Source organism: Hemiscyllium ocellatum, chromosome 3, assembly GCF_020745735.1.
Source record: "Hemiscyllium ocellatum isolate sHemOce1 chromosome 3, sHemOce1.pat.X.cur, whole genome shotgun sequence".
Lineage (NCBI taxonomy): Eukaryota > Metazoa > Chordata > Chondrichthyes > Orectolobiformes > Hemiscylliidae > Hemiscyllium > Hemiscyllium ocellatum.
Window position 1 is genome coordinate 78,922,516 of NC_083403.1, and position 27,511 is coordinate 78,950,026.

Consider the following 27,511-nt stretch of genomic DNA (forward strand, 5'->3'; position numbering starts at 1 on the left):
CACATGAAAAAACCCACCTCACATCTGAAGGAAATTCTCTCTCACTTTTCAAGCCAACCTTCTCACAACCTCAGAAATGAACATTTTGACCTGATAGCTTTTGAAAAATGCATTAATTGTTGACCTAATTACAGTATTTAGAAGCTTTCAAGTACATATTGAAATTTGCAGCATACTCCCTGTGTAGGGTCTAGAGAGAGAGACTGAAGAGTAGTGGGGAGGGACCAATAGATACATCCATTATGGAGAAGGAATGAATTCAATTAGTGCCAAACTCAGAACTAGCGGAGGATTAAAAATATGCATACCTTGATAAAAATAAAAGCATTTTAAAATAAGAATAACAAAGCTGGAATGCAATAGATATGAAATAAAAACTGAAAGTCCAAGTGACACAGAGTGGATAAGGCAGCCAGCAGAAAAGGAAACAGCAGATCGACACAATGTGCCAAACGGCGCAGATTTAAAATGTTTGAGTTCCTGTTGCCAAGAAGAGATTTTCAGCTTTATGCGGTGTTTGTATGAGTCACATTTTCTGCAGGATCAGAATAACATCATTTTCTCTCCATTAAATTCAGAACAAGTACTGGGAAAAGATAAACAATTGGTTGCTATAGATACAATTGAATAAGGATGTCTAAATGCAATGTATTTGTTCATAAAGTGGCTGAATACTTTTTTCAGCAATTTCCTTGATTTATATATTTGTACCTGCATCCAACATCAAAAATTGTCATAATTGAAAGTGAATTCAAGTAGCCATTTGGTATAGATTGGTCTTGAGTATTACTGAGAAAAGTCACATTTTGCTGAAGCATTTTGTCTCACACTAATCAGGACAATATCATTGTAAGTGGAAAAGAACATTTATACTGTGTGAGAGGAATGTGCTGACTGGTTGGCAATGGACTTTTATTTGTGGAAATATTGTCATGGATAATTCATCAGGAAGATGATGATTGATAGCTACCCTCCAAGCTTTGTTTAAATTTTAAAGCAAACAGCTTGGCTATGCTGGCCCTGAGAAATGAACCAGGTACATTTTGTATATGTGTTCTTTCTGTCTACAAAGAACAGGTTACTCTGTATTAACATGTGTAGCTTCCAGCATATGCAAGGGCCCAGTCAATCTAATTGATAAATTTAAATTAGTTGACAGGGTAATTACTGCACACTCAGAATTGTTTAACAAATGTCATCTAATCATGTCTAATGTTGGATACTATCTTTAGGGTTTAGCGAGCGCAGTTTGGTTGGGTACAGTAGTCTCTTGCCTATTGAGAGCAGCCAACTGTTTGATACAATCCACCTGTCTTTAGGACAGTCTAAATGCCTAGCATCACATTGAACTTCATATATTGTTCATCTGTGTGTTAGGCAGAACATCTTTTTGGCTCGACGGCATTTGGTGAACATCATTTATCAAGTGACTGCACACAGTCAGAATGAAACAGCCAGTATTACCTAATTATTGAGATACCTTACCCTCTCAGGGTAATCGGGATACTCTGTGCACCTTGAGGGACCAAACGAGACATCCTCAGACCTGATCATGAGATCGTGTGATACATAGTGATAAATGGATTTGATCAAGATAGCTATTAAGTAAACTAAAGTAAATTTAATTAAGCCCTGTGAAAGGTATGTTTTGGTAGATCACATTTTTAAAGCAGATTCAGTCTAAATCTTAAAAAAATCAGTTAAATTTTTTTTAGATTAGATTAGACTTACAGTGTGGAAACAGGCCCTTCGGCCCAACAAGTCCACACCGACCCGCCGAAGCGAAACCCACACATACCCCTACATTTACCCCTTACCTAACACTACGGGCAATTTAGCATGGCCAATTCACCTGACCCGCACATCTTTGGACTGTGGGAGGAAACCGGAGCACCCGGAGGAAACCCACGCAGACACGGGGAGAACGTGCAAACTCCACACAGTCAGTCACCTGAGGCGGGAATTGAACCCAGGTCCCTGGCGCTGTGAGGCAGCAGTGCTAACCACTGTGCCACCGTGCCGCAATAGTTTATCGCAATAAAGTTATTTCTATGAAATAAACAGTTAACGACATTGGAAAAATCTAATGATTTCTGACATTTTTAAATGTTGTCTTCAAATGCTGTGAATTAAAGATACTTTGTCATTTTGTATATCACTCATGTCTCAGAGGTTAAAAGCATTGAGACATTATAGAGTGTTCAGTACAAATTCTTTAGAATATTGTCTAATATCTGTATAAATGTGAAAAAACTGGACTGCTTTAATTAGGTAAATGAAGATTAGAAGGAATTTGAGAAATTGTCTAAAATTATGAAAGCATGGGACATGATAAAAAGATTGTAATTGGGTGATTCCAGCTTTGGGTGACAGTCTGTGTGGAGTTTGCATATTCTCCCCGTGTCTGCGGATTTCCTCCAGGTGCTCTGGTTTCCTCCCATAGTCCAATGATGTGCAGGTCAGGTAGTGTTAGGTGCATTAGTCAGAGGGAAATGGGTCTGGGTGGGTTACTCTTCGGAGGGTCGATGTGGACTTGGGCCAAAGGGCCTATTTCCACATTGTAAGTAATCTAACCGTAAGGGTTTGTGAGTCCATTCAGTATTCTAACAACCGTAGAGTAGAAACTATTACAAAACCAGCTGGTGCGTGAATTCAGGCTTTTGTACCATCTCCCTGATGGTAGAGATTATAGGAAAACATTGCCAGGGTGGGATGGATCTTTGAGAATGCTGGCGGCCTTTCCTTACCAAAATAATTGCTGAAAAATGCAATAGTCCTGCTCCTTTCAGTTAACACCAATGTTCAGCAGTTCTGACCATCCCAAAAAAAATGTGTGCTCAGGAAGCCCTCTGATTTGCATGAGACGGTTGAAGCAGAGATTAACTTGTTTCCTGGAATTGAACTTGAGTTATGTGTAATAGCACTGCCATCGAATGGAAACGAAGAAGAAATGTTTAGACCAAGATAAGATAGATACTGAGAATTTGGGTTCACAGTTACCGTTTATCAACAGTTAGAATATTGAAACCGCTTACAACAGCTACAGACATAGCTTAGCTATTTGCCACTTTGTGATGGCAGAAGTAATGCTAGATTAGATTAGATTAGATTACTTACAGTGTGGAAACAGGCCCTTCGGCCCAACAAGTCCACACCGACCCACAACCCACCCATACCCCTACATTTACCCCTTTCCTAACACTACGGGCAATTTAGCATGGCCAATTCACCTGACCCACACATCTTTGTGACTGTGGGAGGAAACCGGAGCACCCGGAGGAAACCCACGCAGACACGGGGAGAACGTGCAAACTCCACACAGTCAGTCGCCTGAGTCGGGAATTGAACCCGGGTCTCTGGTGTTGTGAGGCAGCAGTGCTAACTGCTGTGCCACTGTGCCGCCCTAATGCTGCACAGTTTTTGAGTTTAGTTACTGTTCTAGTCCTGAATTGGTTAAAGGTGATTATTTTTTGCAATATGCTCCTAACAAACTGCACAATTTTACCCAGCACGAAAGGAAGGCAATTACGCAGACTGATGACATGCTCACGGAACTGGATAATTGTGCCATCACTGTCTCTGTACCCATGGGTGGATGTTCTGTTGAGGATGGCCACAGAGTTACTTGTGGCTCAGGTATTGGGACAATGTGAACCACCACTCCTCTCTCCAACCATCAAGCATCCCCCTCCCTTACAGGCCTCAGCAATTATTCTTGCCTCATATCTACTTTGTTCATGATAACCACATAGCTCCATATCATTATAATTCTGCTCTCTTCCTAAGAAATTTCTCTGGGAAAGCAAAACAAATTTCTTTTTACTGCATTTCCAAATATTTTAGGAAGAGTTTCTTGAAAACCTTGGCCTTGTAGTTACATGGGCTCTCGTGAGGGAGTCCAAGACTAGAGGGCATAGGTTTAAGGTGAGAAGGGAAAGATTTAAAAGGGATCTAAGGGGCAACTTTTTCTCACAGAGGGTCGTGCATGTATGGAATGAGCTGCCTGAGGAAATGGTGGAGGTTGGTACAATTGCAACATTTAAGAGACATCTGGATGGGTATATAAGTAGGAAAGGTTTAGAGGGCTATGGTCCAAGTGCTGGCATATGGGACTAGATTAATTTAGATTAGATTGCTTACAGTGTGGAAACAGGCCCTTCTGCCCAACAAGTCCACACCGACCCGCCGAAGCGCAACCGACCCATTCCCCTACATTTACCCCTTTACCTAACACTACTGGCAATTTAGCATGGTCAATTCACCTGACCTGCACATCTTTGGACTGTGGGAGGAAACTGGAGCACCCGGAGGAAACCCACACAGACACGGGAAGAATCTGCAAACTCCACACAGTCAGTTGCCTGAGTCGGGAATTGAACCCAGGTCTCTAGCACTGTGAGGCAGCAGTGCTAACCACTGTGCCACCGTGCCACCCCAAGTTTAAGTGAATTGGCCATGCTAAATTGCCTGTAGTGTTAGGTGAAGGGGTAAATGTAGGAGAATGGGTCTGGGTGCGTTACGCTTCGGAGGGTCAGTGTGGACTTGTTGGGCCGAAGGGCCTGTTTCCACTCTGTAAGTAATCTCAGATTAATATAGGATATCTGGCTGGCTGGACAAGTTGGACCAAGGGGTCTATTTCCATGCTGTACAGCTCTATGACTCCATGATGGATGTGTGACATAATCTACTGGGCAGACAGTTCATGAGGCCTTTGATTCATTACTGACCTCTCCATGCTGTTACAGGTTCAATTCACCATCAATTATCAGCACAAATATAGTGTGAGATTAAAGTTCAAAGCTAAATAGTGCAATTAATAACATTTTGCATTAAAATCACTCATGCAGCAATTTCAAAGCCATTATGTTAATTTAAGAATACACAACTTAGCATTTAACAGTCAGCACTTATCAAAACGCAGCCTCGATTTGAAATCCAATAAACCTCCAGTCACTGCTTATAGGGTGTATTACAAATTGCAATGTGGAGGGGAGTACTGTGTCCTGTACTTCAGACTCATTTAATCCTTACAGCCAAAGCAAGGGGATTGTCATTTCAAGGAAGTAGGACAACGACAGAAGAAAGCACAAGTTCAGTTTTAAAAGACAGTTTTAAACAGATTTCAGAAAGCTTGTCTCCACAGATTAGTAAGGAATTGAAACATGCTAACATGAATCCAAATTAATGCTAGAGCATGGGATCCTAATTATTTTTTGGTGGAACAGCACTGAGTGTAAAATGGATGTTTAATCCTGGGTAGAATGTGTTCACATTCTTACTCTTGATATATGCCAACTATTATTGAAATATGCACATCTGAAATGGGTATTTGCCCTTGCATGTAAACAGGAAGTTTATCAGGACCCTTTCTGAAGTTAGGCTGTTCTGAACACAGAGATATATTATAATTGATGAGAAGCCTGGGTACCAATCACTTTTGTTTAGGATAGAGTATTATTATCAATCCTCCTTTCCATACTAATCTTAGGGTACTCCAGCAGACTGGAGTCACATTAATTCTTAGGGACCTTGGGCCATATTTTCCGGGGAGTTAGATCCCATTGTTGGACTATTAAACCAGAAACTCGGCTAATGTTCTGGGGATTCGGTTTCAAATCCTGCTAAAGCAGATGATGGAATTTGAATTCAATAAAACATATCTGGAATTAAGAATCTATTGATGATCATGAAATTATTGTCAATTGTCAGAAAAACCAACTGGCTTACTAACATCTTTCTGGAAAGGAATCTGCCACCCTCACCTGGTCTAGCCTACATGTGACTCCAAACCCATAGTAATGTGTTTGATTCTCAATCGCCCTCAGAAGTGGTCTCACAAGCCACTGAATTGTATCACTCGCTATGAAGTCTCAAAAAGAATTGAAACCAGATGGACCACATGGCATCAACCTAGGCACCAGAACCACAACGGCAGAACCAGCCCTGTTGACCCTGCAAAACCCTTCCGACAAACACCTGGGGGATTAGTACCAAAACTGGGAAAGCTGTCTCTGCAACAGCCTGACATAGTCATATTCAAGGATTCATATCTTACAGACAATATCCCAGACATCACAATCACCATTCCTGGATACGTATTGTCCCACTGGTATTACAAACCCAGCACAGGTGGCAGCACCATGGTATAGAGTCAGGAGAGAGTTGTTCTGGGAGTCCTCAACATTGAGTCTGGACCCCTTGAAGTCTCATGGTTTTGGGTTAAACATGAGCAAGGAAACCTTCTGCTGGTTACCACATGCCTCGGCTGATAATCAGTACTCCTCCATGTTGAATAACACTTGAAGGAGGCACTGAGGGTGACAAGGGCACAAAATATACTCTAAGTGGGAATTTCAATGTCCAACACCAAGAGTAGCTTGGCAACAGGACAACTGATCAGGCTGGTGGGTCTTAAAGCAAACGGCATCAGGTGGCGAGGGAAAACATACTTGATCTCATCCTCACCAATCTGTCTGCTGCAGATGCATCTGTCCATGATAGTATCAGTAAGAGTGATTTCCGTAGTGTCCTTGTGGAGAATATCCACTATCCTGTTGTATGGTACTATCGCTGTGTTAAATGGGACAGACTTCCAACAGATCGAATAACTCCAGACTGAGCATCCATGAGGCTCTATGGGCCATCAACAGCAGCAGAATTGTGCTCCAGCACAATCTATAACCATATGGCCTAGCATATGCCCTACTCAACCATTACCATTGAACCTAGGATCAATCCTGGTTCAATGGACAATGCCGAAGGCTATGCAATGAGTAGCACCAGACATACCTAAAAATGAGGCATGAACCTGGTGAAGTTATGAATCAGGACTACTTGCATGCCAAATAGCATAAGTAGCAAGTTATGGACAGAGTTAAGCGGTCTCAGAACAAATGGATCAGATCTAAGCTTCGCAGTCCTGCCACATCCAGTCATGAATGGTGGTTAATCATTAAACAATTCACTGGAGGAAGAAGCTCCACAATATCCCCATCCTCCAATGGAAGAGCCCAACACATTAGTGCAACAGATAAGGCTAAAGATTTTGCAAAACTTTTCAAACAGACGTGCTAAATGGATGATCTAGCTTAAAACATAGAACAGTACAGCACAGTACAGGCCCTGCTGCCCTCGATGTTGTGCCGACCTCTTATCCTACACAAAGATCAAACTCACCTACATGCCCTTCATTGTACTATCTTCCATGTGCCTATCCAAGAGTCGCTTAAATGTCCCTAGTGTATTTGACTCTACTACCACCACTGGCAGTGCATTCCATGCAGCCACCATGCTCTGTGTAAAGAACCGACCTCTGACATCTCCCCTAAACCTTCCTCCAATAACGTCAAAATTATGCCCCCTCGTGATAGCCATCTTGTCCACCTCTATCAAGTCACTTCTCACCCTTTTTCGCTCCAATGAGAAAAGCCTTAGCTCCCTCAATCTTTCTTCATGGTGTCCAGTCCAGGCAATATCCTGGGAAATCTCCTCTGCACCCTCTCTAAAGCTGCCACATCCTTGCTATAATGAGGCAACCAGAACTGAACACAATATTCCAAGTGTGGTCTAACCAGGGCTCTATAGAGAAAGAGCATAACCTCGTGGCTCTTAAACTTAATCCCCTGCTAATGAAAACCAACACACCATATGCTTTCTTAACAACCCCATCAACTTGGGTGGCAACTTTGAGGGATCTGGATATGGACCCCAAGATCCCTTTGTTCCTCCACACTACCAAGAATCCTGCCTTTAACACTATAATCTGCATTCAAATTCAACCTGCCAAAATGAATCACTTTACACTTTTCCAGGTTGAACTCCATCTGCCACTAATCAGCCCAGTTCTGCATCTTGTCAGTATCCTGTTACAATCTACAACAGCCCTCCACACTATCCACAATTCCAACAGCCTTCTTGTCATCGGGCAAACATACTAACCCACCCTTCCACTTCCTCATCCAAGTCATTTATAAAAATCACAAAGAACAGAGATCCCAGAACCGATCCTTATGGAACATCACTGGCACCAAGTTTCAGGTTGAATACTTTCCATCTACTACCACCCTCTGTCTTCTATGGGCCAGCCAATTCTGTATCTAGACAGCCTGATTTTCCTCCTCCTTACTTTCTGAATGAGCCTATCATGGGGAACCTTATCATATACCTTGCTAAAATCCATGTACACCACATCCACTGCTCTACCTTCACCAATGTGTTTGGATGTGTTAGAACCTTGGGTATGTCCTATCTGGCCAAGGGGACTTGTCTATGCTTACTGTTTTTCAAACTTTTCAGCACATCCTCCTTCCTAACATCAACCTGTTTGAGCACATCAGCCTGTTTCACACTGTCTTCACAAACAACAGGTCCCCCTCACTAGTGAATATTGAAGCAAAGTATTCATTAAAGACCTCCTCTATTTCCTCTGACTCCAGGTACAAGTTCCCTCCATTATCCCTGATCAGTCCTACCCTCACTTAGGCCATCCTCTTGTTCCTCACATAAGTGTAGAATGCCTTAGGGGTTTCTTTAATCCACCCACTAAAGCTTTTTCATGCCCTCTTCTTGCTCTGCTAAGTCCATTTTTCAGTTTCTTCCTGGCTACCTTGTAACCCTCTAGAGCCCTATCTGATCCTTACCTCCTCAACCTTAAGTAAGCTTCCTTCTTTCTCTTGACTAGATGTTCCATATCCCTTGTCACACAAGGTTCCTTCACCTACCATCCCTTCCTTGCCTAAGTGGGACAAACCCCATCCAGCACCATCACCAAATGCTTCCTAAATAATCTCCACATTTCTGTCCACTTTCAGTATTCCCTGGCATCCCAGACACCAACCTTCAGACAATTTAATTCACTCTACACGATGAAATAGTTTGAGGCATAGAATACTTCAAATGCTCTGTGCCATGTCAAATTCCAACATTAGTACTACAGACTTGTGTTCCAAAACTCACTGTACTCTTAGCCAAGCTGTTCTAGTAAAGTTGCAACACTGACATCTACTTGATAATTTAGAAAATTTCACAGGTTTGTCAATACACAAAAAGCAGGCCAATTCCCACTTTATCAGAATTACTCTCAATCATCAATAAAGTGCTCAGTGACACACAGTTTGGGTTCTGTCAGGGCCACTCAGCTCATGACCTTTTTACAGCCTTGGTTAAGCACAGACAAAAGAGCTGAATTCCAGATATGACATCTGAGTGATGGCTGGAATCAATGGATATTGGAGTGGGGTGGGGGGTAAATTCTCTGCTAATTAATGTCATACTTGACACATGGAAGATGAATGTGGTTATTGGGAAGTCAGTCAGCTCAGGTCCAGGACACCTGAGCAGGAATTCTTCAGGATAGTGTCCTAAATCCAACCACCTTCAGTTGCTTCATCAATGACCTTCCTTCCATCATAAGGTCAGAAGTGGGGATGTTCACCAATGATTGTACAATGTTCAGCACCATTCATGACTCCTCAAATAGTGAGGCAGCATCTGAGGAGCAGGAAGACCAACGTTTCGGGCCAAAGCCCTTCATGAGGAATAGAGGCAGGAAGCATCCACAACCTCTCCCCCACTGCATCTCACACTCTGGGGGCTACCGGCCTCTACTCCTGATGAAGGGCTTTTGCCTGAAACGTCGATTTCCGTGCAACTCGGATGCTGCCTGACCTGCTGTGCTTTTCAGCACCATTCTGATCTAAACTCTGGTTTCCAGCATCTACAGTCCTCACTTTTGCCTCCTTAAATATTGAAGCAGTCCATGCAATTTGACAATTTCCAAACTTAGGTTGACAAGAGATAAGACACATTCACATCAAACAAATGCCAGGCCATGACCATCAGTAATAAAGGACAATCTAACTGCTAACCTTTGACAATGGTGTTACAATAATTGAATACCCACCATAAATGGGGTTACCATTGTCAAGAAGCTCAATTGGACTTGCCATCTGAATTGAGTGGCTACATGAACGTAAGAGATCTAGTTAGTAAGTTGCAGATGACATCAAAATTAGAGGTGTAGTGGACAGCCAAGAAGGTTACCTCAGATTACAATGGGATCTTGATCAGATGGGCCAATAGGCTAAGGAGTGCAGATGGAGTTTAATGCAGATAAATGTGAGGTGCTGCATTTTTGGAAAGCAAATCTTACTAGGACTTATACACTGAATGGTAAGATTCTACGGGGTGTTGCTGAACAGAGACCTTAGAGTGCAGGTTCATAGCTCCTTGAAAGTAGAGTCCCAGGTAGATAGGATAATGATGAAGGCATTTGGTATGCTTTCATTTATTAGTCAGAGTTATGAGTATAGGAGTTGGGAGGTCATGTTGTGGCTGTATAGGATGTTGGTTAGGCCACTTTTGGAATATTGTGTGTAATTCTGCTTTCCTTCCCATGGGAAGGATATTGCGAAACTTGAAAGGGTTCAGAAAAGAGCTACAAGGATGTTGCCACGGTTGGAGGATTTGAACCATTGGGAGAGGCTGAATAGGCTGGGGCTGTTTTCCATGGAGTGTCAAAGGCTGAGGGATGACCTCATAGAGGTTTATAAAATCATGGGCATAGATAGGATAAACAGACAAGATCTTTTCCATGGGGTGAGGGAGTCCAGAACTAAAGGGCATAGGTTTAGGATGAGAAGGGAAAGATATTAAAGGGACCTAAAGGGGAAACTTTTTCATGCAGTGGGTGGTGCTTGTGTGGAATGAGCTGCCAGAGGAAGTGGTGGAGACTTGTACAATTGCAACATTTAATAGGCATCTGGATGGCTATATGAGTAGGAAGGGTTTAGAGGGATATGAGCCAAGTGCTGGCAAATGGGACTAGATTAAGTTGGAATATCTGGTCAGCATGGATGAGTTGGACCAAAGGGTCTGTTTCCATGCTGTACATCTCTATAACTCTATGACTCTGTAAGAGCATGTCAGTGAATAACTCACCTCCTGAATCCCCAAAGCTGCACAAAATCTACAAGGTACAAGTCATGAATATGATGGAATACTCTCCATGTATCTGATTGGATATCATTCCAACAAAACTCAAGACGTTTGACACTATTCAGGACAAAGCAGCCCACTTGATTGGCATTACATCCTCAAGCATCCACTCCCTCCAGCACTGATGCTCAGTAGCAGCAATGTGTGCTTTCTACAATACATACAGCAGACATTCATCAAAGACCCTCAAAAACACCTTCCAAAACCATGACAGCTTCCAACAAGAAGGATAAGGCCAGCACATACATGGGAACACCATCATCTGCAAATTCCCCTATAAGTCACTCACCATCCTGATTTGGAAATATTATGCTTTTCCTTCAGTGTCATTGGATCAAAATCATGGAATTCCTCCATAAGGGCATTGTGGGTTAACCTAGAGTATGTGGACTGCAATGATTCAAGAAGGCAGCTCACCACCACCTTCTCAAGGGCAACTAAATGCTGACATAACCAGTGATGCTCTCTCCCATGTTCCACAAATGAATAAATAAAAAACATTCAATCATTGTTAGATTGCAATGAGGGAACCTGCAGAAATATGGAGTCTATCTTAAATGCAAGTATGCCCTCATAGTGCAGGAGCATTGAGAGAAGGCAAACCATGCTCCCATTTTCCTGACAGTAATTGCTGTGAATTAAATGGCCAGCAGCACAGCCAGCCACTTTGACAGCTCCATTAAAATGGAAGTAAAGCGTCAGCTATGGGGTCTAGGCTGCAAGGGTGCCTGGTATGCAGCATGCCAGGAGGGTAGTGTGACAGGTAAATAGGATACCTGTAAGTAATGTAGCAAGTGGATATAGTGCCAGGGTGTCAGGTGAGTAGGTTGGCCAGTGGATAAGCTACCAGGTTGTCAGATGGATGGGATGCCAGGATTCTAGGTGGGAAGGGTAACAGTTAAATGATCGATAAATGTAGATTGGAGTGGGCAGAAGAGGTTTGGTCTGGTGGGGTGTGAAGATTTAGAGGGGAAGGATGGTGTCAGGTCCAGCAGCAGGAATGGGGAGGGGTGTCCGGTCTTGAAGGCTGAGTGGGGTATTGGGTCCTGAGGGTGAGAGGGCTCTCAGGTCTGGTAGTTGTGGTGGGAGTGCTAGTCAGGTCAGTCCCAATGGGTATTAAACAGCCTCTTTAGTGGAGGCCATCCCCCAAGAAATGTACATTTTAAAAAAATAATTTCCTGGCTGTGAACCAGGAGGAGCAGGAGTTTGTAATGTGACAATACCTGGTTCAAAAAATAGTTATGCTTGAGAAACAAGTAAAAGTAATTAAGTTGGACACAGATATTAAAAATATTTAAAGACAAATATACATGTAGGAATCATGCTTGAAAGAAACTGTTGAAGGTATCTGGAGAGAGGTCCACTTTGAAATTAGTACATATTCTTGGAAGACATGGAGATGATACTGATATACTCTTAATTAAACACAGGCATTAAAAATATTTAAACAATAGTTTAATCTCTGAAAAGAAGGCCCAGAAAGAGACTTAGAAACAACATACCCAGGAATGAAGGTAAGATCACAGGAGACATACCAGAACCATTCAACTGAAAAGAAATGGCTAAGGTTCCTTTAAGATTGAAAGAGTAAGGGAGAATTGAAAGGATAATCAGACCATATTAAGGGTAAAAAATAGTAGCTCAGTGGTTAACATTGCTGCCTCACCAGGGACCAAGTTCTATTCCAGCTTTGGGTCACTGACTGTGTGGGGTTTGCACATTCTCCCTGTGTCTGTGTGGGCTTCCTCTAGGTACTCTGGTTTCCTTTCACAGTCCATTAGGTGGATTGGCCATGCTAATTACCCATAGTGGTCATGGATATGTAGTTTAGTGGATTAATTATGATAAATGTTGCTATTGGAAGTTACGGGGACAGGGAACTGGCTCTGGGTGAAATGCTGTTTGGAGGGTCATTGGTAGACTTCAATGGTCCCTTTCCACACTGCATGAATTCTATGATTAAATATCTTGACTATGTAGAAACTTTCAACTTCATAAAGGAAGCTTCACTGAATAAGTAAAGGATAATGTTCAATGTTACACTCTCACATGAAGATGGGAGGGACATATATAGAGGGTGAACAGTCACATTTATAAAGCAGGAGGAATCAGAATGAGACCCTTTCACTGAAATTAGTAACACTCAGATTAAACGTCTCAAAAGGTAAAGATACCTTACTCAGGCTTTAAGATAAACCTTTAAATGTTGGTGAATATGTTATTAATACATATTGTCAGATATTCTATTCATAGTTATTCTCAGATATTCCTAGATTTTCTTAGGTAATCTTAAGTAATAATAAATAATATTAAGTTGGACTATATTATACTTGCTATTACATCCTTTGATAAGCTTTAGTACATCCATGTAGTGTTAACTTACTGTTAATTTGTGTTAAAAGTAAAATGTTAATAAATTATCTTGTTTAAGTTTTTTTCTGACACAACTGGAAAGAACCCTATTCCCTATATATCTTAAAGGGGGAAATTTGTACTGTGGAAACAGACATCCCAGATCTTGAAAATACCTGGGGCTTTCATAGAGTAGCTAAGGCTTCATAAAATAAATCGGACTATTTGGAGGAAGATAACATTTTTAGGTAGATTCTTCTCCTGTGAGGTGGTTATGTTGATCCTATTGACTCAAGTCTGAGTGTTTGTGGGACTGACTAACTTGCACTTAGTGAACAGAAGTTATCATGGAAATACTCCTAATCTACATAGCTTTAAATAAGAGTTGAAATTATAAATTGTTCAGTCAGAAGTTATGCTGACCAAAAACACATTGAATAGAATCCTGTGCACTTAGTCTTTTCCAGAATGACAGGGCCATTTTGGGGTTGACAACCTATCTTATAATAGGTGGTCCCTGGATAATGGGACTAACATCTCACTACCAGGATCTCAATTACCAATGAGGAGGGAATGTATAATATGAGGTGACCTTTCTGTCAAAGTAAAGATTTCTAATTAAAGGTACCAAGGCATCTTTCAGAACTGTTTGTTAACATTTGGACATATGATTCAGTAACCATGGCAATGGAAGGGAGACTTAGGAAGCCTACTTCTCTCATCTGGAGGTACTGTATGGGATCTGAAGTGTTGTAATGAAGTGAGTCCTCTCAAGGTAAGGAGGAAGAGGACAATCTCCCCTTCAAAGCAAGATGAAGTGGCTGAACTCCTGAGACAAGCAGCTTATTGGCAGAAGACAATATGTGCCCACGTGCTCCACAAGGAATGAGATCTTGTCCCAGGAAACTGCAGAAATCTGTCGCGAGAGTCCAAGCCTCCTATGGTGCTTAGACATATTATGGAAGCTGATCCTTTGCCTGTAAACTATGCTGCTGTCCTTTCCTTTATTCCAGCTGGATCTCAGTGTCTATCACGTGTGTCTTGTGGCATAACTGCATGTGGAGATGGTGTTTGAGCTGCTATTTTTAAAATAAATTATTCATGGGATAAGAGTGTCTCTGACTAGGCCACCATTTATTGCCTATCCCTAAGTGTCAGGGGGCAATGAAGAGTCAGCCACATTGCTGTGCACCTGGGATCATACATAGGCCAGACCAAGTAAGGATGGCAGTTTCCTTCCTTGAAGGACATTAGTGAACCAGATGGATTTTTTCTGACAACCATGGTCATCATTAGGTTCTTAATTCCAGACTTTTATTGAATTCAAACATCACCATCTGCTATGGTTGGATTTGAACCAAGGTCTCCAGATTAATAGTCAAGTGACAATACAACTAGACCAACACCTTCCCTGACGTGCTTGCTGCTGATGGAGCTATTGCCTGTGGCCTTTGTTTTTATACCTCAGCCGAGATGGAAGATCGAGCTACATGAGCTGTTCCAATGTCATGGTGACAGCTGGCAGCAGGGACATAACGTTGAAGGTCAATGATGTGGTGAAAAAATGGAATGTCTTCCATGAAATTGGCACTCACCTGCCAAGCAGTAAAAACACTCTCCGAGGGAAAGTACTTTGAATAGCAGGTGCTTGATGGAGATAAATGGCCGTGGAGCATCGACCAGTGTAATCAAACCTTCCACAGGTTGACAATTTCACATGGGAGCCCCTCTCTCGGGCCCTTACCTCAGTGATGCTGGTGAGGTGCCAACACAATATGAAACCTACGCATTGCCGAGAAAGAAGGATTCAGGGTTAAAAATGTTTTTAATCACCTTCATTGCTTTCCCTTCAGATCCTTCAAGGTTCTTATCACACAACATAGGATATAAGGATATTTCAAATTCGCAAAATAAGTATACTCCTACCATTAAAAAAGAAATTCTTAAAGGAATACCCATCACATGTAGTTAACTAAAGATGGTAGAGGAAGCATGGATCTTAAGAAATGAGCAAATAACTATATAAAAGTGAGTGACAGATTATTTGACTGGTCAGAATATAAGGAATGACAGAGAATGATGAAAACTTTAATAAGGAACGAGAAGTTAGAGTTTGAGAGGAAGCTAGCTGCAAGTATAAAGATCAATAAATAGAGTTTCTACAGCTCCTTAAAAGGGTAATGAATAAGCAAAGTGAGTGTCGGTCCTTTAGAATGAGAATAGAGAGTTGATGGTAACTATTAAGGAACTGACAAATGAAATGAACAAATATTCTGCTTCTATTTAAAAAAGCATTCCAGCAATGCAAGTACATTAGTATGTAAAAGGGGAAATGGATCTTAATGAAACTACAATAATGAGAATACACTATTTGATCTGCAGACTTGTATGTCTCCATGCCTAGAAGAACTTAATCCTGCTGTCTTAATAGAAATGGCTAATGATGTAGCAAATGCATTGGTGTTAACTTGCCAAACTTCATTAGATTATGGAAAGATTCCATCAGAATAGAAAGCAATAAATATAACACCTCTATTCATAAAGGGGAGGGAGGCAGAAAACCTATAACTATTGGCCAATTAGCTTTCTGACTGTTAAGGAGACAGTGTTAGAACTGATTATTAAAAATCTTATAGCTATGTGCTTAAAAAAAAACTCAAGAGAAGGACTTAAGGGAAGTTTCAGCAAGTTTCTGTGAAGGGGAAGAAATGTTTAACCAATTTATTAGACTTCTTTGAAAGAGTAACACATGCTGTTGATAAAGGGAGCAAGTAGATGTACCTAACTTGAATTTATAGAAGATATTTGATAAGATACCATATTAAAGGTTGCTGTGGAAAATAAAGCTAATGGGGTGAGTGGAGCATATTTATGTAGATAGAAGATTGGCTGGCTGACAGAAAACAGAGTGTATATGTAAATGGGTCTTTGTTTGATTCACAGAATGTGGTATGTATTTTCTTTCAGGGGTCTGTAAATGGAGAATGACTACAGAAATCCAAGGAGTAGAGAGAGATTCAGGTGTTCCATGACATCAGTCCTAAAAGCTAGTAGCAGCTGCAATGTATAATCATGAAGTGTTATGAGAGGAATTAAATATAAAATTAAGGATAAGAAAAAAATTCAAAAACCTCAGGTGCTGGAATTCAAAAGCAAAAAGCAGAAATTGCTGGGAAAACTCAGCAGGTCCAGCTACCCCTTTTTAGAAATGAAGAACCTTCTGAAGAATGGTCACTGGACCCAAAATGTTAACTCTGCTTTCTCTCCACAGATGCTGGCAGACCTGTTGAGTTTCCCTATAAAATTAAGGATGTTATGCTTCAGTTATACAAGGCATTTGTGAGATCACATCTTGAATACTATGTGCAGTTTTGGTCTCTTATTTAAGGAAATATTTAAACATTTTGCAGGCATTCCAGTGAAGGTTTATGAGATTGGCCACCTGGATTTGTTTCCACTGGAGTTTGGAAGAATGGCTTGATTAAAATGTATAAAATTCTGAATGATCTTAACAAGCTTGAGGTGGAAATGATGTTTTTTCTTTTGGATAAGTCCAGAACTAGGGGTGGATTTGGGTGGGGCGGATCATTGTCTTAAAGTTAGGACTCACCTTTTAGAAAAGAGTTGAGGAGGTGTTGTTCCACTCAGACAACTGTGTGACTTTAGAACTCTATCACAGAGGCAGATTCTTGTTAAACAAGCGAATCAAAGGTTACCAGGAATGCAGTTGGGAATATGGAATTTGAAATGCAAACAGATGATCTTATTGACTCAAACAGGTTTGAGGGGCTGAAAATTCCAATTCTGCTCTGATTTCTTATGGTCATACTTCAAGTCAATTTCCAGAACTTGAGCATGCATCATGATTTGGAAGTCTGACTACATCTGGTTTGCAAAATTCTATCCATTGAATCAGACTTTAATACCACTGATAAAGCTAATGAAGGTTTTATCAGTGATTGATTCTGTTTTTGTTCAGTTACATGAAAAGGATAGAAGGATTTCCTATCAACAGCAGAAATAGGCAACCTTGTACCTACTTTATAATTTCTGACTATACAAAGAAATCATATTTTACTTATAATAGTAAATCAACCACTTTTCATTATCTAACCTGTTTAAGTAAATTGATAAATTATGTTTGACTAATTGCCAATGCTTTTAAGGAACTGTCAATCCTTTCAGTAATTCATCTCGAAGCTTACAAACCCTGTCAGAAGCAATTTCTTGATGACAGGAGCAAGCATTTTGTGTTCAAACTTTAAGGGTATTAATAATGCAAAAGCAGAATTGACGCATTCATAAAGTAAATTAAAACCTAAAACAACATCTGCAAACGTTGTTAATGTAAAGAGAGTGACTGAGTTTTGTTTTCATTCATTTATAGTGCTAATAACTGTCTTTTAACCCCCTATTAAAAGTGCCTAATTTGATATAAATCAGTGGGGCCAAAGCCTTTTATGGTTCATGTTCAGGAGAGCATATTTTTATTAGTCTGATCTGGCAAATTTAACTTTTACTTGGCTTTACTGTTACCTTTGTTTCCAACAATGACATTCTATTTATTTTTTCTACTGAGATAAATTCAAAAATTGAAAATATGTTTTCAATTTCAGTTCCAATAAGCAGAATGTTTTGAACATTGATATTCCCAGTTGGATTAAACTATTTCAAACATAATTTTACCCTTTTAAATTATGTGCTAGACTGTTGAATGCATTTTAAAATTTTCTGTAAGGTTGTGAAAGACAGACAAAGTCATACTTACTGTTCATTTCTAGTTGTCTGGAGAAGGTGAACCCACGTATCATGAAGGAACAACATGCTGTATGCTTCACTGAGCATGCTTGGAAGATAAACCTTGAATGTGAAAATGTTGACATTATATGAGTATTCTTCTTTTGGTTTGTGAAAATCATAATTGAGTGATTAGCGTGTTGGTTTTTTTGTTGTGGTACATTTTGTTATCTGTGGCAAAAATACTCTATATAGAGCACAGTGACACACCAGTGTCCATCTGAGTGATGTGGAGCTTTAAATGTTATTGCTATTACACCATCCAGGAAAGCCTAGTCCTTAGTGATCTCCACACTCAGCATTCTATTGAATAGCATGTCATCTGCATAGTTGATATTCAGAAAAATCTCTCTCCAATAATGTCAATAAGATATTAAAACAGTATTTTACGAGATGGGTAACTCAGAGACTTAGACTAATATTTCATGTGGCATGAAATCAAATTTCAAGAAGACAATTGGAGAGTTTGAATCCAGTTAACTAAATCTGTTAACATCCTCAACCATGAAATTACCAAATTTTCATAAAAGTCCATCAGATTAATCAAGGTTCTTTGGAGAGGTAACTCTGCTTTTTGTGGTCTGATCTACACAAGACTCTGGATCTATACGAGACTGAATGTACAATATGGTTAACTCTGAAAGCTACCCAGAAACCATACATAGGATTAATTTGGATTTATAGCACAGAAACAGGTTAATTATCGCAATAAGTACCCAGCAGTGTTGATATGCCATTCCAGCCCTCTTGTGTCTAAATTTGTCATTATTACCCTCTATTCCTGTATCCTGCATATGCTTGCCTAGCTTCCCCTTCAATGTATCTACACTGTCCACTTTAAGTGCTCCTGTGATGGTGAGTTCACATTCTACCACTCTTTAGGTAAAGGCATTTGTTCTGAATTTTCTATTGGATTTTTTGATTACTATCTTACATTGATGGCATTGCTTTACTTTCTCTCTATTTCAAAAGCTCTGCTTTACTTTCTCTTCTAGAGAAAGCTTTTCCATACCTTTGCACCCCTGAGGCCTCTCATTTTTGTTTTTCAAGAATAAAGGGAATGAAAAGTATATTCACATTTTCCTGATTTGCACTGGCTGGTATCATCCTTGAAACTGTTCAGAGAATCCCCACAGTGTGGAAACAGGCCATTTGGCCTAACAGGTCCATACCAATCCTCTGTACAGTGACCAATCCAGACCTGTTACCCTACCTTATTACTCTACATTTCCCCTGACTAATGCACTTAACCTACATATCCCTGAACAGTACGGACAAATGAGCTTGGCCAATTCACCTAACCTGCACATCTTTGGACTGTGAGAGGAAACACACACAGACACAGAGAAAATATGCAAATTCCACACAGACAGTTGCCCAAGGCTAGAATCAAACCTGGGTCCCTGGCACTATGAGGCAGCAGTGCAAACCACTGAGCCACTATGCCATTTTCAACACTCTGTCCAGTGCTTCTATATTCTTAGTGTAACATAGTAAATAGAACTGTACACAATACTCTCAGTGTAGTTTAAACAATGTTTGACATAAATTCCCTTCTTTTTATTTCTGGGATTGAGTCATTTTTTTGGCACGTTGTACATTGTATCAAGGTTTTGGGTGGGTTTTCTGCCATAAAAACTCAACTTTTCTCATCATTTCTTACTGAACTTGCTTTATTACCCTAACTCAATAGTGTCCCTCTCTGATTCCAGCCAAATCTTCTGCCATTCCAGAACAACTCGTGCCAGCCTGGACCGAAGTTACTACCCAGGGAAGTGTAGTCCTAGCCATTTGGAGGAATGCCCAACATTGTAGGAGAAGGTCAATGACCTTCCCCAGTCTGCCAGCGTAGGTACTACCATCGTCTCTCTGATATCTCAGATTTGCGCTACTTCTGGGACTGTGCTCACTTCTCATCAAGGGTCATGTTCTACCATTCTCACCGACATTTTTGTAATTTCTCCTGGCACCGCAGGTACCCCATTCTGACTTCTATGTCAAGTTTTCTCAACGTTTACCTTGCTTGGCTCATTTGGTAAGATTGGATGTTGAACATTAATGAAGCACATTAAGTCATTAATAAGGTATTTAACAAGCAACATTCCCCCTTAATTGGCAATTTGTCAGTGTCTAGTTAGAAACCCACATTACTACTTGCCAAAAACATAAACGATGGCATGTGATGCCCTTGAATCAAGGTAGGCCTCATTAAACTTCTCACAAAACTTTGTCAGAAATATCACCATAGTCCCCATTGTTTAGACACCCATAAGGTTCCACTGTGTGACTCTAGAAATAAAATCTGGTACTTTTATGAGCTTTTTAATCTGTGATTCATCATTTAGTGCCTAGTATTTTTGTAGCCTAAGATCCCTTCATTCCTCCACCCCAGCAGATATTTCAATTCATACATATTCTGTCTATTCTTTGTACCAAATTATACTACCGCATATTTATGTGTAGAACCACATTTGGCAATATTTGCCCATTCTGTCAGTTCATTCCATCCTGTCATTGGTTGTTATTTTCTTCTAAATACCAACTGTTCTGTCCACAGTGCAGTGTCTCACACTAATTTATAAACTGTGCTTCTAATTCCAAAATCCAAATCATTAATGGCCCCAGCCTTTGTAGAACACCACTCCCTATCTTCCACCACACTGAATGATAAGTAATATCTCGAGATTATATTAAAATATATGACTGCAATCACGGTTTTATCCTCTTTGAGTATGATTAGTTTATTCAATAATTCTTTTTTAAAAATATCTTAAAAGTACTTATTGTCTATCACAAGACGCTGGACAAACTAATGGAGCTAAAGGCTGATTAGGCCCCTGAAAACATGAGAGCCGTACTTTAAAGAAGTGGCTGCAGGGAAAGTGTAGTGTGTCAAAATTTGCAGATGACACTAAGCGGAATGTGCAGAGGACTGTGAAACTTTGCAAAGGGACATAGATAATTTAAGTGAGTGGGCAAAGGTCTGGCAGATGGAGTACAGTGTTAATAAATGTGAAGTAATCTATTTTAGTAGGAATAACAGTAAAAAGGACTATTACTTGAATGGTAAAAACATGCAGCATATTGCTATGCAGTGGGACCTGGGTGTCCTTGTGCATGAATCACATAAGGTTGGTCTGCAAGTGCAACAGGTAATTAAGAAGGCAAATGGAATTTTGTCCTTCATTGCTAAAGAGATTGAGTTTAGAAGCAGGGAGATTATGTTGCAGGTGTATAGGGTGCCATACCTGGAGTACTGTGTGCAGTTTTGATCTCCTTACTTGAGAAAAGTTTTACTGGCACTACAGGGATGGCAGAGAAGGTTCACTTAGGTTGATTCTGGAGTTGAGGGGGTTAGCTTATGAGGAGAAACTGAGCAGACTGGGATTATATTAATTGGAATTCAGATGAATATGGGGGGGGGGGGGGAGGGTGGTAGTCTTACAGGAACACAAAATTATGAAGGGGATATACAAGATAGAAGTATAGGGGATGTTTCCACTGGCAGGTGAAACTAGGACAAGGGACCATAGCCTCAAACTTAGGGGAAACAGATTTAGGATTGAATTAAGGAGGAACTTTTTCACCCAGAGTTGTGAAGCAATGGAATTTCCTGCCCAGTAAAGTAGTTGAGGCTTCCTCAGTAAATGCTTTCAAAGTGGAGATGGATTATTTTTTTGAACAAAAGGGAATTAAGGGTTATGATGAGGGGGTGGGTAAGCGGAGCTGAGGCCACAAAAATATCAGCCACAATCTTATTGAATGGCAGAGCGGGCTCAAAGTATCAAGCGGCCCCCTAGTTCTTATGCAGGTCTGGAGTTCATTTCAGAGTATCCACAAAGGTTATGTTTTTGAAGGAACTGGCTCTCCTCTCTTTGTTGGTTGCAACAAAGTTATTTTACAAAAGAGCCCTTCTCTTGTGGATACCATTTCCAAATCTAAATATATTTATGCCTTAAAAGAGGCCAAACTAATAATGTTTTCTTGAGTGAAAGAAAGAGTATGTTTACTAGCTAATAAATGCAAGTATAAAAATAGTGACACACATACAAAGATTAGAAATGTGAATCGAATAAAATGTTAAAAAGAGTGAATGATGGAACATTATTGCTTTAAGTTAGAGGTTACCAGTAATGATGATATTCACAGTGAGGTGATTAATTTAAAAATCCTTTACTTTACAGTTCGCTGACTGACTTTGTTTCTTTCTCAACAATGACTGCACTGATTTGCCGAGCTTTTAGTACTCAAAGTGAAAGTGTCTTTATCTGGAGTGCAAGTTTTCAAACTATGATCATCACAACTCACCAGCACATGGCCCACTAACACAGTCCAGCATTTGCTGTTGGTTTTAATCCTTTTTTTGTATATTTTTGGAGGTTAAACCATGAACATGTCTGCAGAGAAGATAATCAATTTACATTTTTCATTTCTTTTTTAACTTGTTAGACATTCTACAGTGTGACACTCCACAGGCTTATGTGGGATTTTTCCAGATAGCCTCTGAATTGACATCAGATGTCATCTTTTGGTTGTATGTCCACTTTCAAAAAGCACATTGTAATTAAAGTTTCAGGCTGTGGTCACGGCGCCACCCAGGCAGAGAAAGTGGCCATATTGGTTGTAAGCTTGCAAAATTCCCTACGTTTTAAAAAAAATCCCAGTGAACTGGAAAACCACAATTGTTCCACTCCATTCAAGGCAAAAATATCCTCCTTCTGGTAAGGGAGAATAAAACTGCATACTATGTTCCAGTGTGGTCTCATCAAAACCCTGCACATGGCAACAAGACATCCCTACTGCAGTCTTCTAATCCGCCTATTTATGAAGATCTGAATACCCAGGTGTCATTGCACATTCCTCTCTCTCATTTTACAGTAGTTCAGAAAATAATCTGACTTCCTGTTTTTGCTACCCAAAGTATCACCTTACATTTATCCACATCATACTGCATCTGCCATACATTTACCCACTTAGTCAGCTTGTTCAAATCTCACTGAAGCATCTCTGCACCCTCCTACCTAGCTTTGTGCCATCTGAAACTTATTATGTTTACCTCCTTTATCTAAATCATTAAAGGGTCTGTGTTAAGACTGTCACGGAAAATGTCCTCTGGCTGTTTGTGTGCATTTTTTTCTCTCAATGTCTTAATTAACAATCACTGATGTAAGTGGGAGGTTACTGTGAGCAAATTTCCTCCATCACAGCAGAGTCAGCCCTTCAAGCATAATTAAATGTGAAGTACTTGAAGGTATCAAGACAACTAAAATTGCAATACAAATGTAAATTTAAGCCTTTAATAAATCAGTCTGATGCATTTTATCACAATATGGTACATATTTTTATTGATAAAAAGTACAAAAGGCAAAGTTTTTTCATCTTCAGTGTGTTTCATGTTTCAAAAAAAATTCTGTAGAATTTAAGTTCATCACACAATACACATAAAAATTGATCAATTAATGCAAATTAGTGAAGATTTAACCAGATAAGAGAAATCTGCAAAATCTCAATTTAATTTTATTTTAAAATACTTGTTGAATATCAAAACTTGAATAGTCTGCTGGTAACAAGTTATCAAGTTACTTCAACTGTACTTCATTTTTGCATTGGGTTTACCAGTTTAAAAATAATCGGATGAAACTGTATGGTGTAATGGTTTGTAGAACTGTAAATTTGAATATAAATGCAAATTTAAGCATTGCTAAATCATAATGGTCAATGCTCATGTAACATTTCTTTTGCTCAGAACAGATTGAAACAAGTACATTCTGTGTTATAAACATTTGGAAGCTAAGACAAATATTTCAGGTCATTCCATGATTACAGCAGACAGAAACAAAAATAAAAAAAAAGATAAATATAAGAAATCCAAGTGGTCAATACATTCACATTGCTGTTCCAATCAAAATTGTGTTTAAAACTAGCAGGTATGCTAGCAGTTTGAAGACCAATTTAGATCATTTGGATCATAATTTATCTAGAAATTCTGGAAATTCATTTTTAGAAACCAATATTTAAAAAAATAGAGAACAGGATTGTCCTCCAGGAATTAGAATATCAAGATTCAAGATGAAAATCAGCTTACACAATTAAGATTGAAAATAAATACATCAGAGAATGTTTCACTGAAAAGTTAATTAGCAAATTGAAGCTTTTAGATGAGATTATTTTCCCTACAGTGTGGAAACAAGCCCTTCGGCCCAACAAGTCCACACCAACCTTCTGAAGAGGAACCCACTTCCCTCTGACTAATGCACCTACCGCTCTGAGCAATTTAGCATGGCCAATCCACCTGACCTGCATATCTCTGGACTGTGGGAGGAAACCAGAGCACCCGGAGGAAACCCACACAGGCACAGGGAGAATGTGTAAACTCCACACAGACAGTCCCCCAAGGCTGGAATCAAACCTGGGCGCCTGGCACTGTGAGGCTGCAATGCTAACCACTAAGGGGCATTTCAAAAAATGTACACATCACTTTAATTGTGTTCTTTTGACAAGCAGATTATTCCATATGATTTTAGTCAAAAAACTAGACATTACAGTTTGAACAAAATTATACAGACTAATTGCAATAGAACTTGCAGAATAAACCAGTAAAAATTGTCTTCAGTTTAAATAAATATATCTGTATGGTATGAAGAAAAACAGAGAAAGGTATCACCAACAGATTTCTATAATTTTGAATTTAGTACTATTTAGATTATTGTGTGAAATACATTGTTCAAAATCAATTGAACTAAGAGGATGACTTATTACACATTACAGGAGCAGTTCATTTTTCATTAAAGTGGTACACAACGACTCTAACCATCACTGAAGCAACAACTACGGCATATTGTTTACAGTTAATTTTCTCTTTACTAGCATTACTTTATTATTCTAAAGATAGTATGTACAATATTTTAAAAATATCTTCAGGTTTCTGTCTTAAATGCACAACCATTCTTTTTACTTTACAGTATTAGAACTCCTGACAAAATGCTACCAAATTCTCATTTTATTGTGTTACTGACAGGGCGACACCAGTGGACACCTGGCTAGAAGGGTTGGCTGGAGAGGCGTTGCTTGCTGGTTGTACTGCTCCTGCTGGCTCCACCTTACTTATGTGAGTCACAAATCGCAGTCGAAGTTTTAAAGCTGGCCTTAGCATACAGATGATCTTTTCCACCTAGAAAGAGAACAGCAAGATCACAGAATAAGATGGTTATGGGCAATATTTAGATATTTAATTTCCAAATTTAAATGTTTAATCAGTTGGCCAGTTTCTCATTGATCCAATAACTAGCGTTACATTCTGAAAATGGAGTGGTGCCTCACAAGATGTTATTGTGTCCCTCAAAAGCCACTACTGCCCTCTGCACTATTACCATTCACTGGTATGTACTGTCAGGCAAATTGTTGGAAGTGTGAAGCATTCAGCTTATTGTTCCAGTGAATGTAGATAATGTGGAGTCGATTCACATTGTTTAGAGAGTCAACATTTGTTTGAATGAAAAGGTATGCAGATTGACTGAATTCTTGGCTTGTTTGATATCTGTACACGCAACTGCTAGCATAGTAGGAGAAAGATAAATGAACACAATCTGCACCAACCTTCTCTCTGCCAAATTTCATGATTTTACACTTGTTTGTGGTGAAGTGGCATTTTCTTATTTAAAACCTGACATGGCCAAAAACTACTAAATTTCCATCCACTGGGAGCTGTTGATACAATACCAATCTGCAAACCTGAACACAATTTCATTTTGTGAATCATTTATAATGACTATAAACAGCGGTTCTTATGTTGAAACTTGTTCCAGCCCACTGGTAATATACTGCCAACCCATTTGCTGACATTCAGTTTGTTTCTATCACCATTTACTGATCCATTTAGCATATTCTCATTAATCACATGGGGTTAGACCACGAAAAGTAGCATCAACCAAGGTTTAGATGGCAGAAGGAGAAAGTGAGGTCTGCAAATGCTGGAGATCAGAGCTGAAAATGTGTTGCTGGAGCAGCGCAGCAGGTCAGGCAGCATCCAAGGAACAGGAAAATCGACGTTTCGGACACAAGCCCTTCATCAGGAATGAGGAAAGTGTGTCCAGCAGGCTAAGATAAAAGGTAGGGAGGAGGGACTTGGGGGAGGGGCGATGGAGATGTGATAGGTGGAAGGAGGTCAAGGTGAGGGTGATAGGCCAGAGTGGAGTGGGGAGGGAGAGGATTGCAGGTTAGGAAGGCGATGCTGAATTCGAGGGATTCGACTGAGACAAGGTGGGGAGAGGGGAAATGAGGAAACTGGAGAAATCTGAGTTCATCCCTTGTGGTTGGAGGGTTCCCAGGCGGAAGATGAAGCGCTCTTCCTCTAACCGTCGTGTTGTTATGGTCTGGCGATGGAGGAGTCCAAGGACCTGCACGTCCTTGGTGGAGTGGGAGGGGGAGTTAAAGTGTTGAGCCACGGGGTGGTTGGGTTGGTTGGTCCGGGTGTCCCAGAGGTGTTCTCTGAAACGTTCTGCAAGTAGGCGGCCTGTCTCCCCAATATAGAGGAGGCCACATCGGGTACAGCGGATGCAATAGATGACGTGTGTGGAGGTGCAGGTGAATTTGTGGTGGATATGGAAGGATCCCATGGGGCTTTGGAGAGAAGTAATGGAGGAGGTGTGGGCGCAAGTTTTGCATTTCTTGCGGTTGCAGGGGAAGGTGCCGGGAGTGGAGGTTGGGTTGGACCTGACGAGGGAGTCATGGAGTGAGTGGTCTTTTCGGAACGCTGATAGGGGAGGGGAGGAAAATATATCCCTGGTGGTGGGGTCCGTTTGGAGGTGGCGGAAATGACGGCGGATGATACGTTGTATACGGAGGTTGGTGGGGTGGTAGATGAGAACCAGTGGGGTCCTGTCCCAGTGGCGGTTGGGGGGGCGGGGCTCAAGGGCGGAGGAGCGGGAAGTGGAGGAGATGTGGTGGAGGGCATCGTCGATCACGTCTGGGGGGGAATCTGCGGTCCTTGAAGAAGGAGGCCATCTGGGCTGTACGATATTGGAACTGGTCGTCCTGGGAGCAGATGCGGCGGAGACGAAGCAATTGGGAATATGGGATGGCGTGTTTACAGGGGGCAGGGTGGGAGGAGGTGTAGTCTAGGTAGCTGTGGGAGTCAGTCGGTTTATAGTAGATGTCCGTGTTGATTCAGTCGCCCGAGATAGAAATGGAAAGGTCTAGGAAGGGGAGGGAGGAGTCTGAGACGGTCCAGGTGAATTTGAGGTCGGGGTGGAAGGTGTTGGTAAAGTGGATGAACTGTTCAAACTCCTCGTGGGAGCACGAGGCAGCGCCGATACAGTCATCGATGTAGCGGAGGAAAAGGTGGGGGGTGCTGCCAGTGTAGTTGCGG

The 27,511-nt window shown here is 40.6% G+C and overlaps 1 protein-coding gene across 3 annotated transcripts in view; it reads right to left on the minus strand.

The window, feature by feature from the left end:
- Positions 1 to 23,573: 23,573 nt before the first annotated feature.
- med23 (mediator complex subunit 23) overlaps positions 23,574 to 27,511 on the minus strand; it is a 120,243-nt gene continuing 116,305 nt past the window's right edge. For all 3 annotated transcript variants that reach the window (XM_060851272.1, XM_060851267.1, XM_060851259.1), the window contains one exon: positions 23,574 to 25,315. In XM_060851272.1, the coding sequence (XP_060707255.1) occupies positions 25,145 to 25,315 (171 nt within the window). In that variant the 3' untranslated portion in view covers positions 23,574 to 25,144. The remainder of the gene's footprint in view (positions 25,316 to 27,511) is intronic.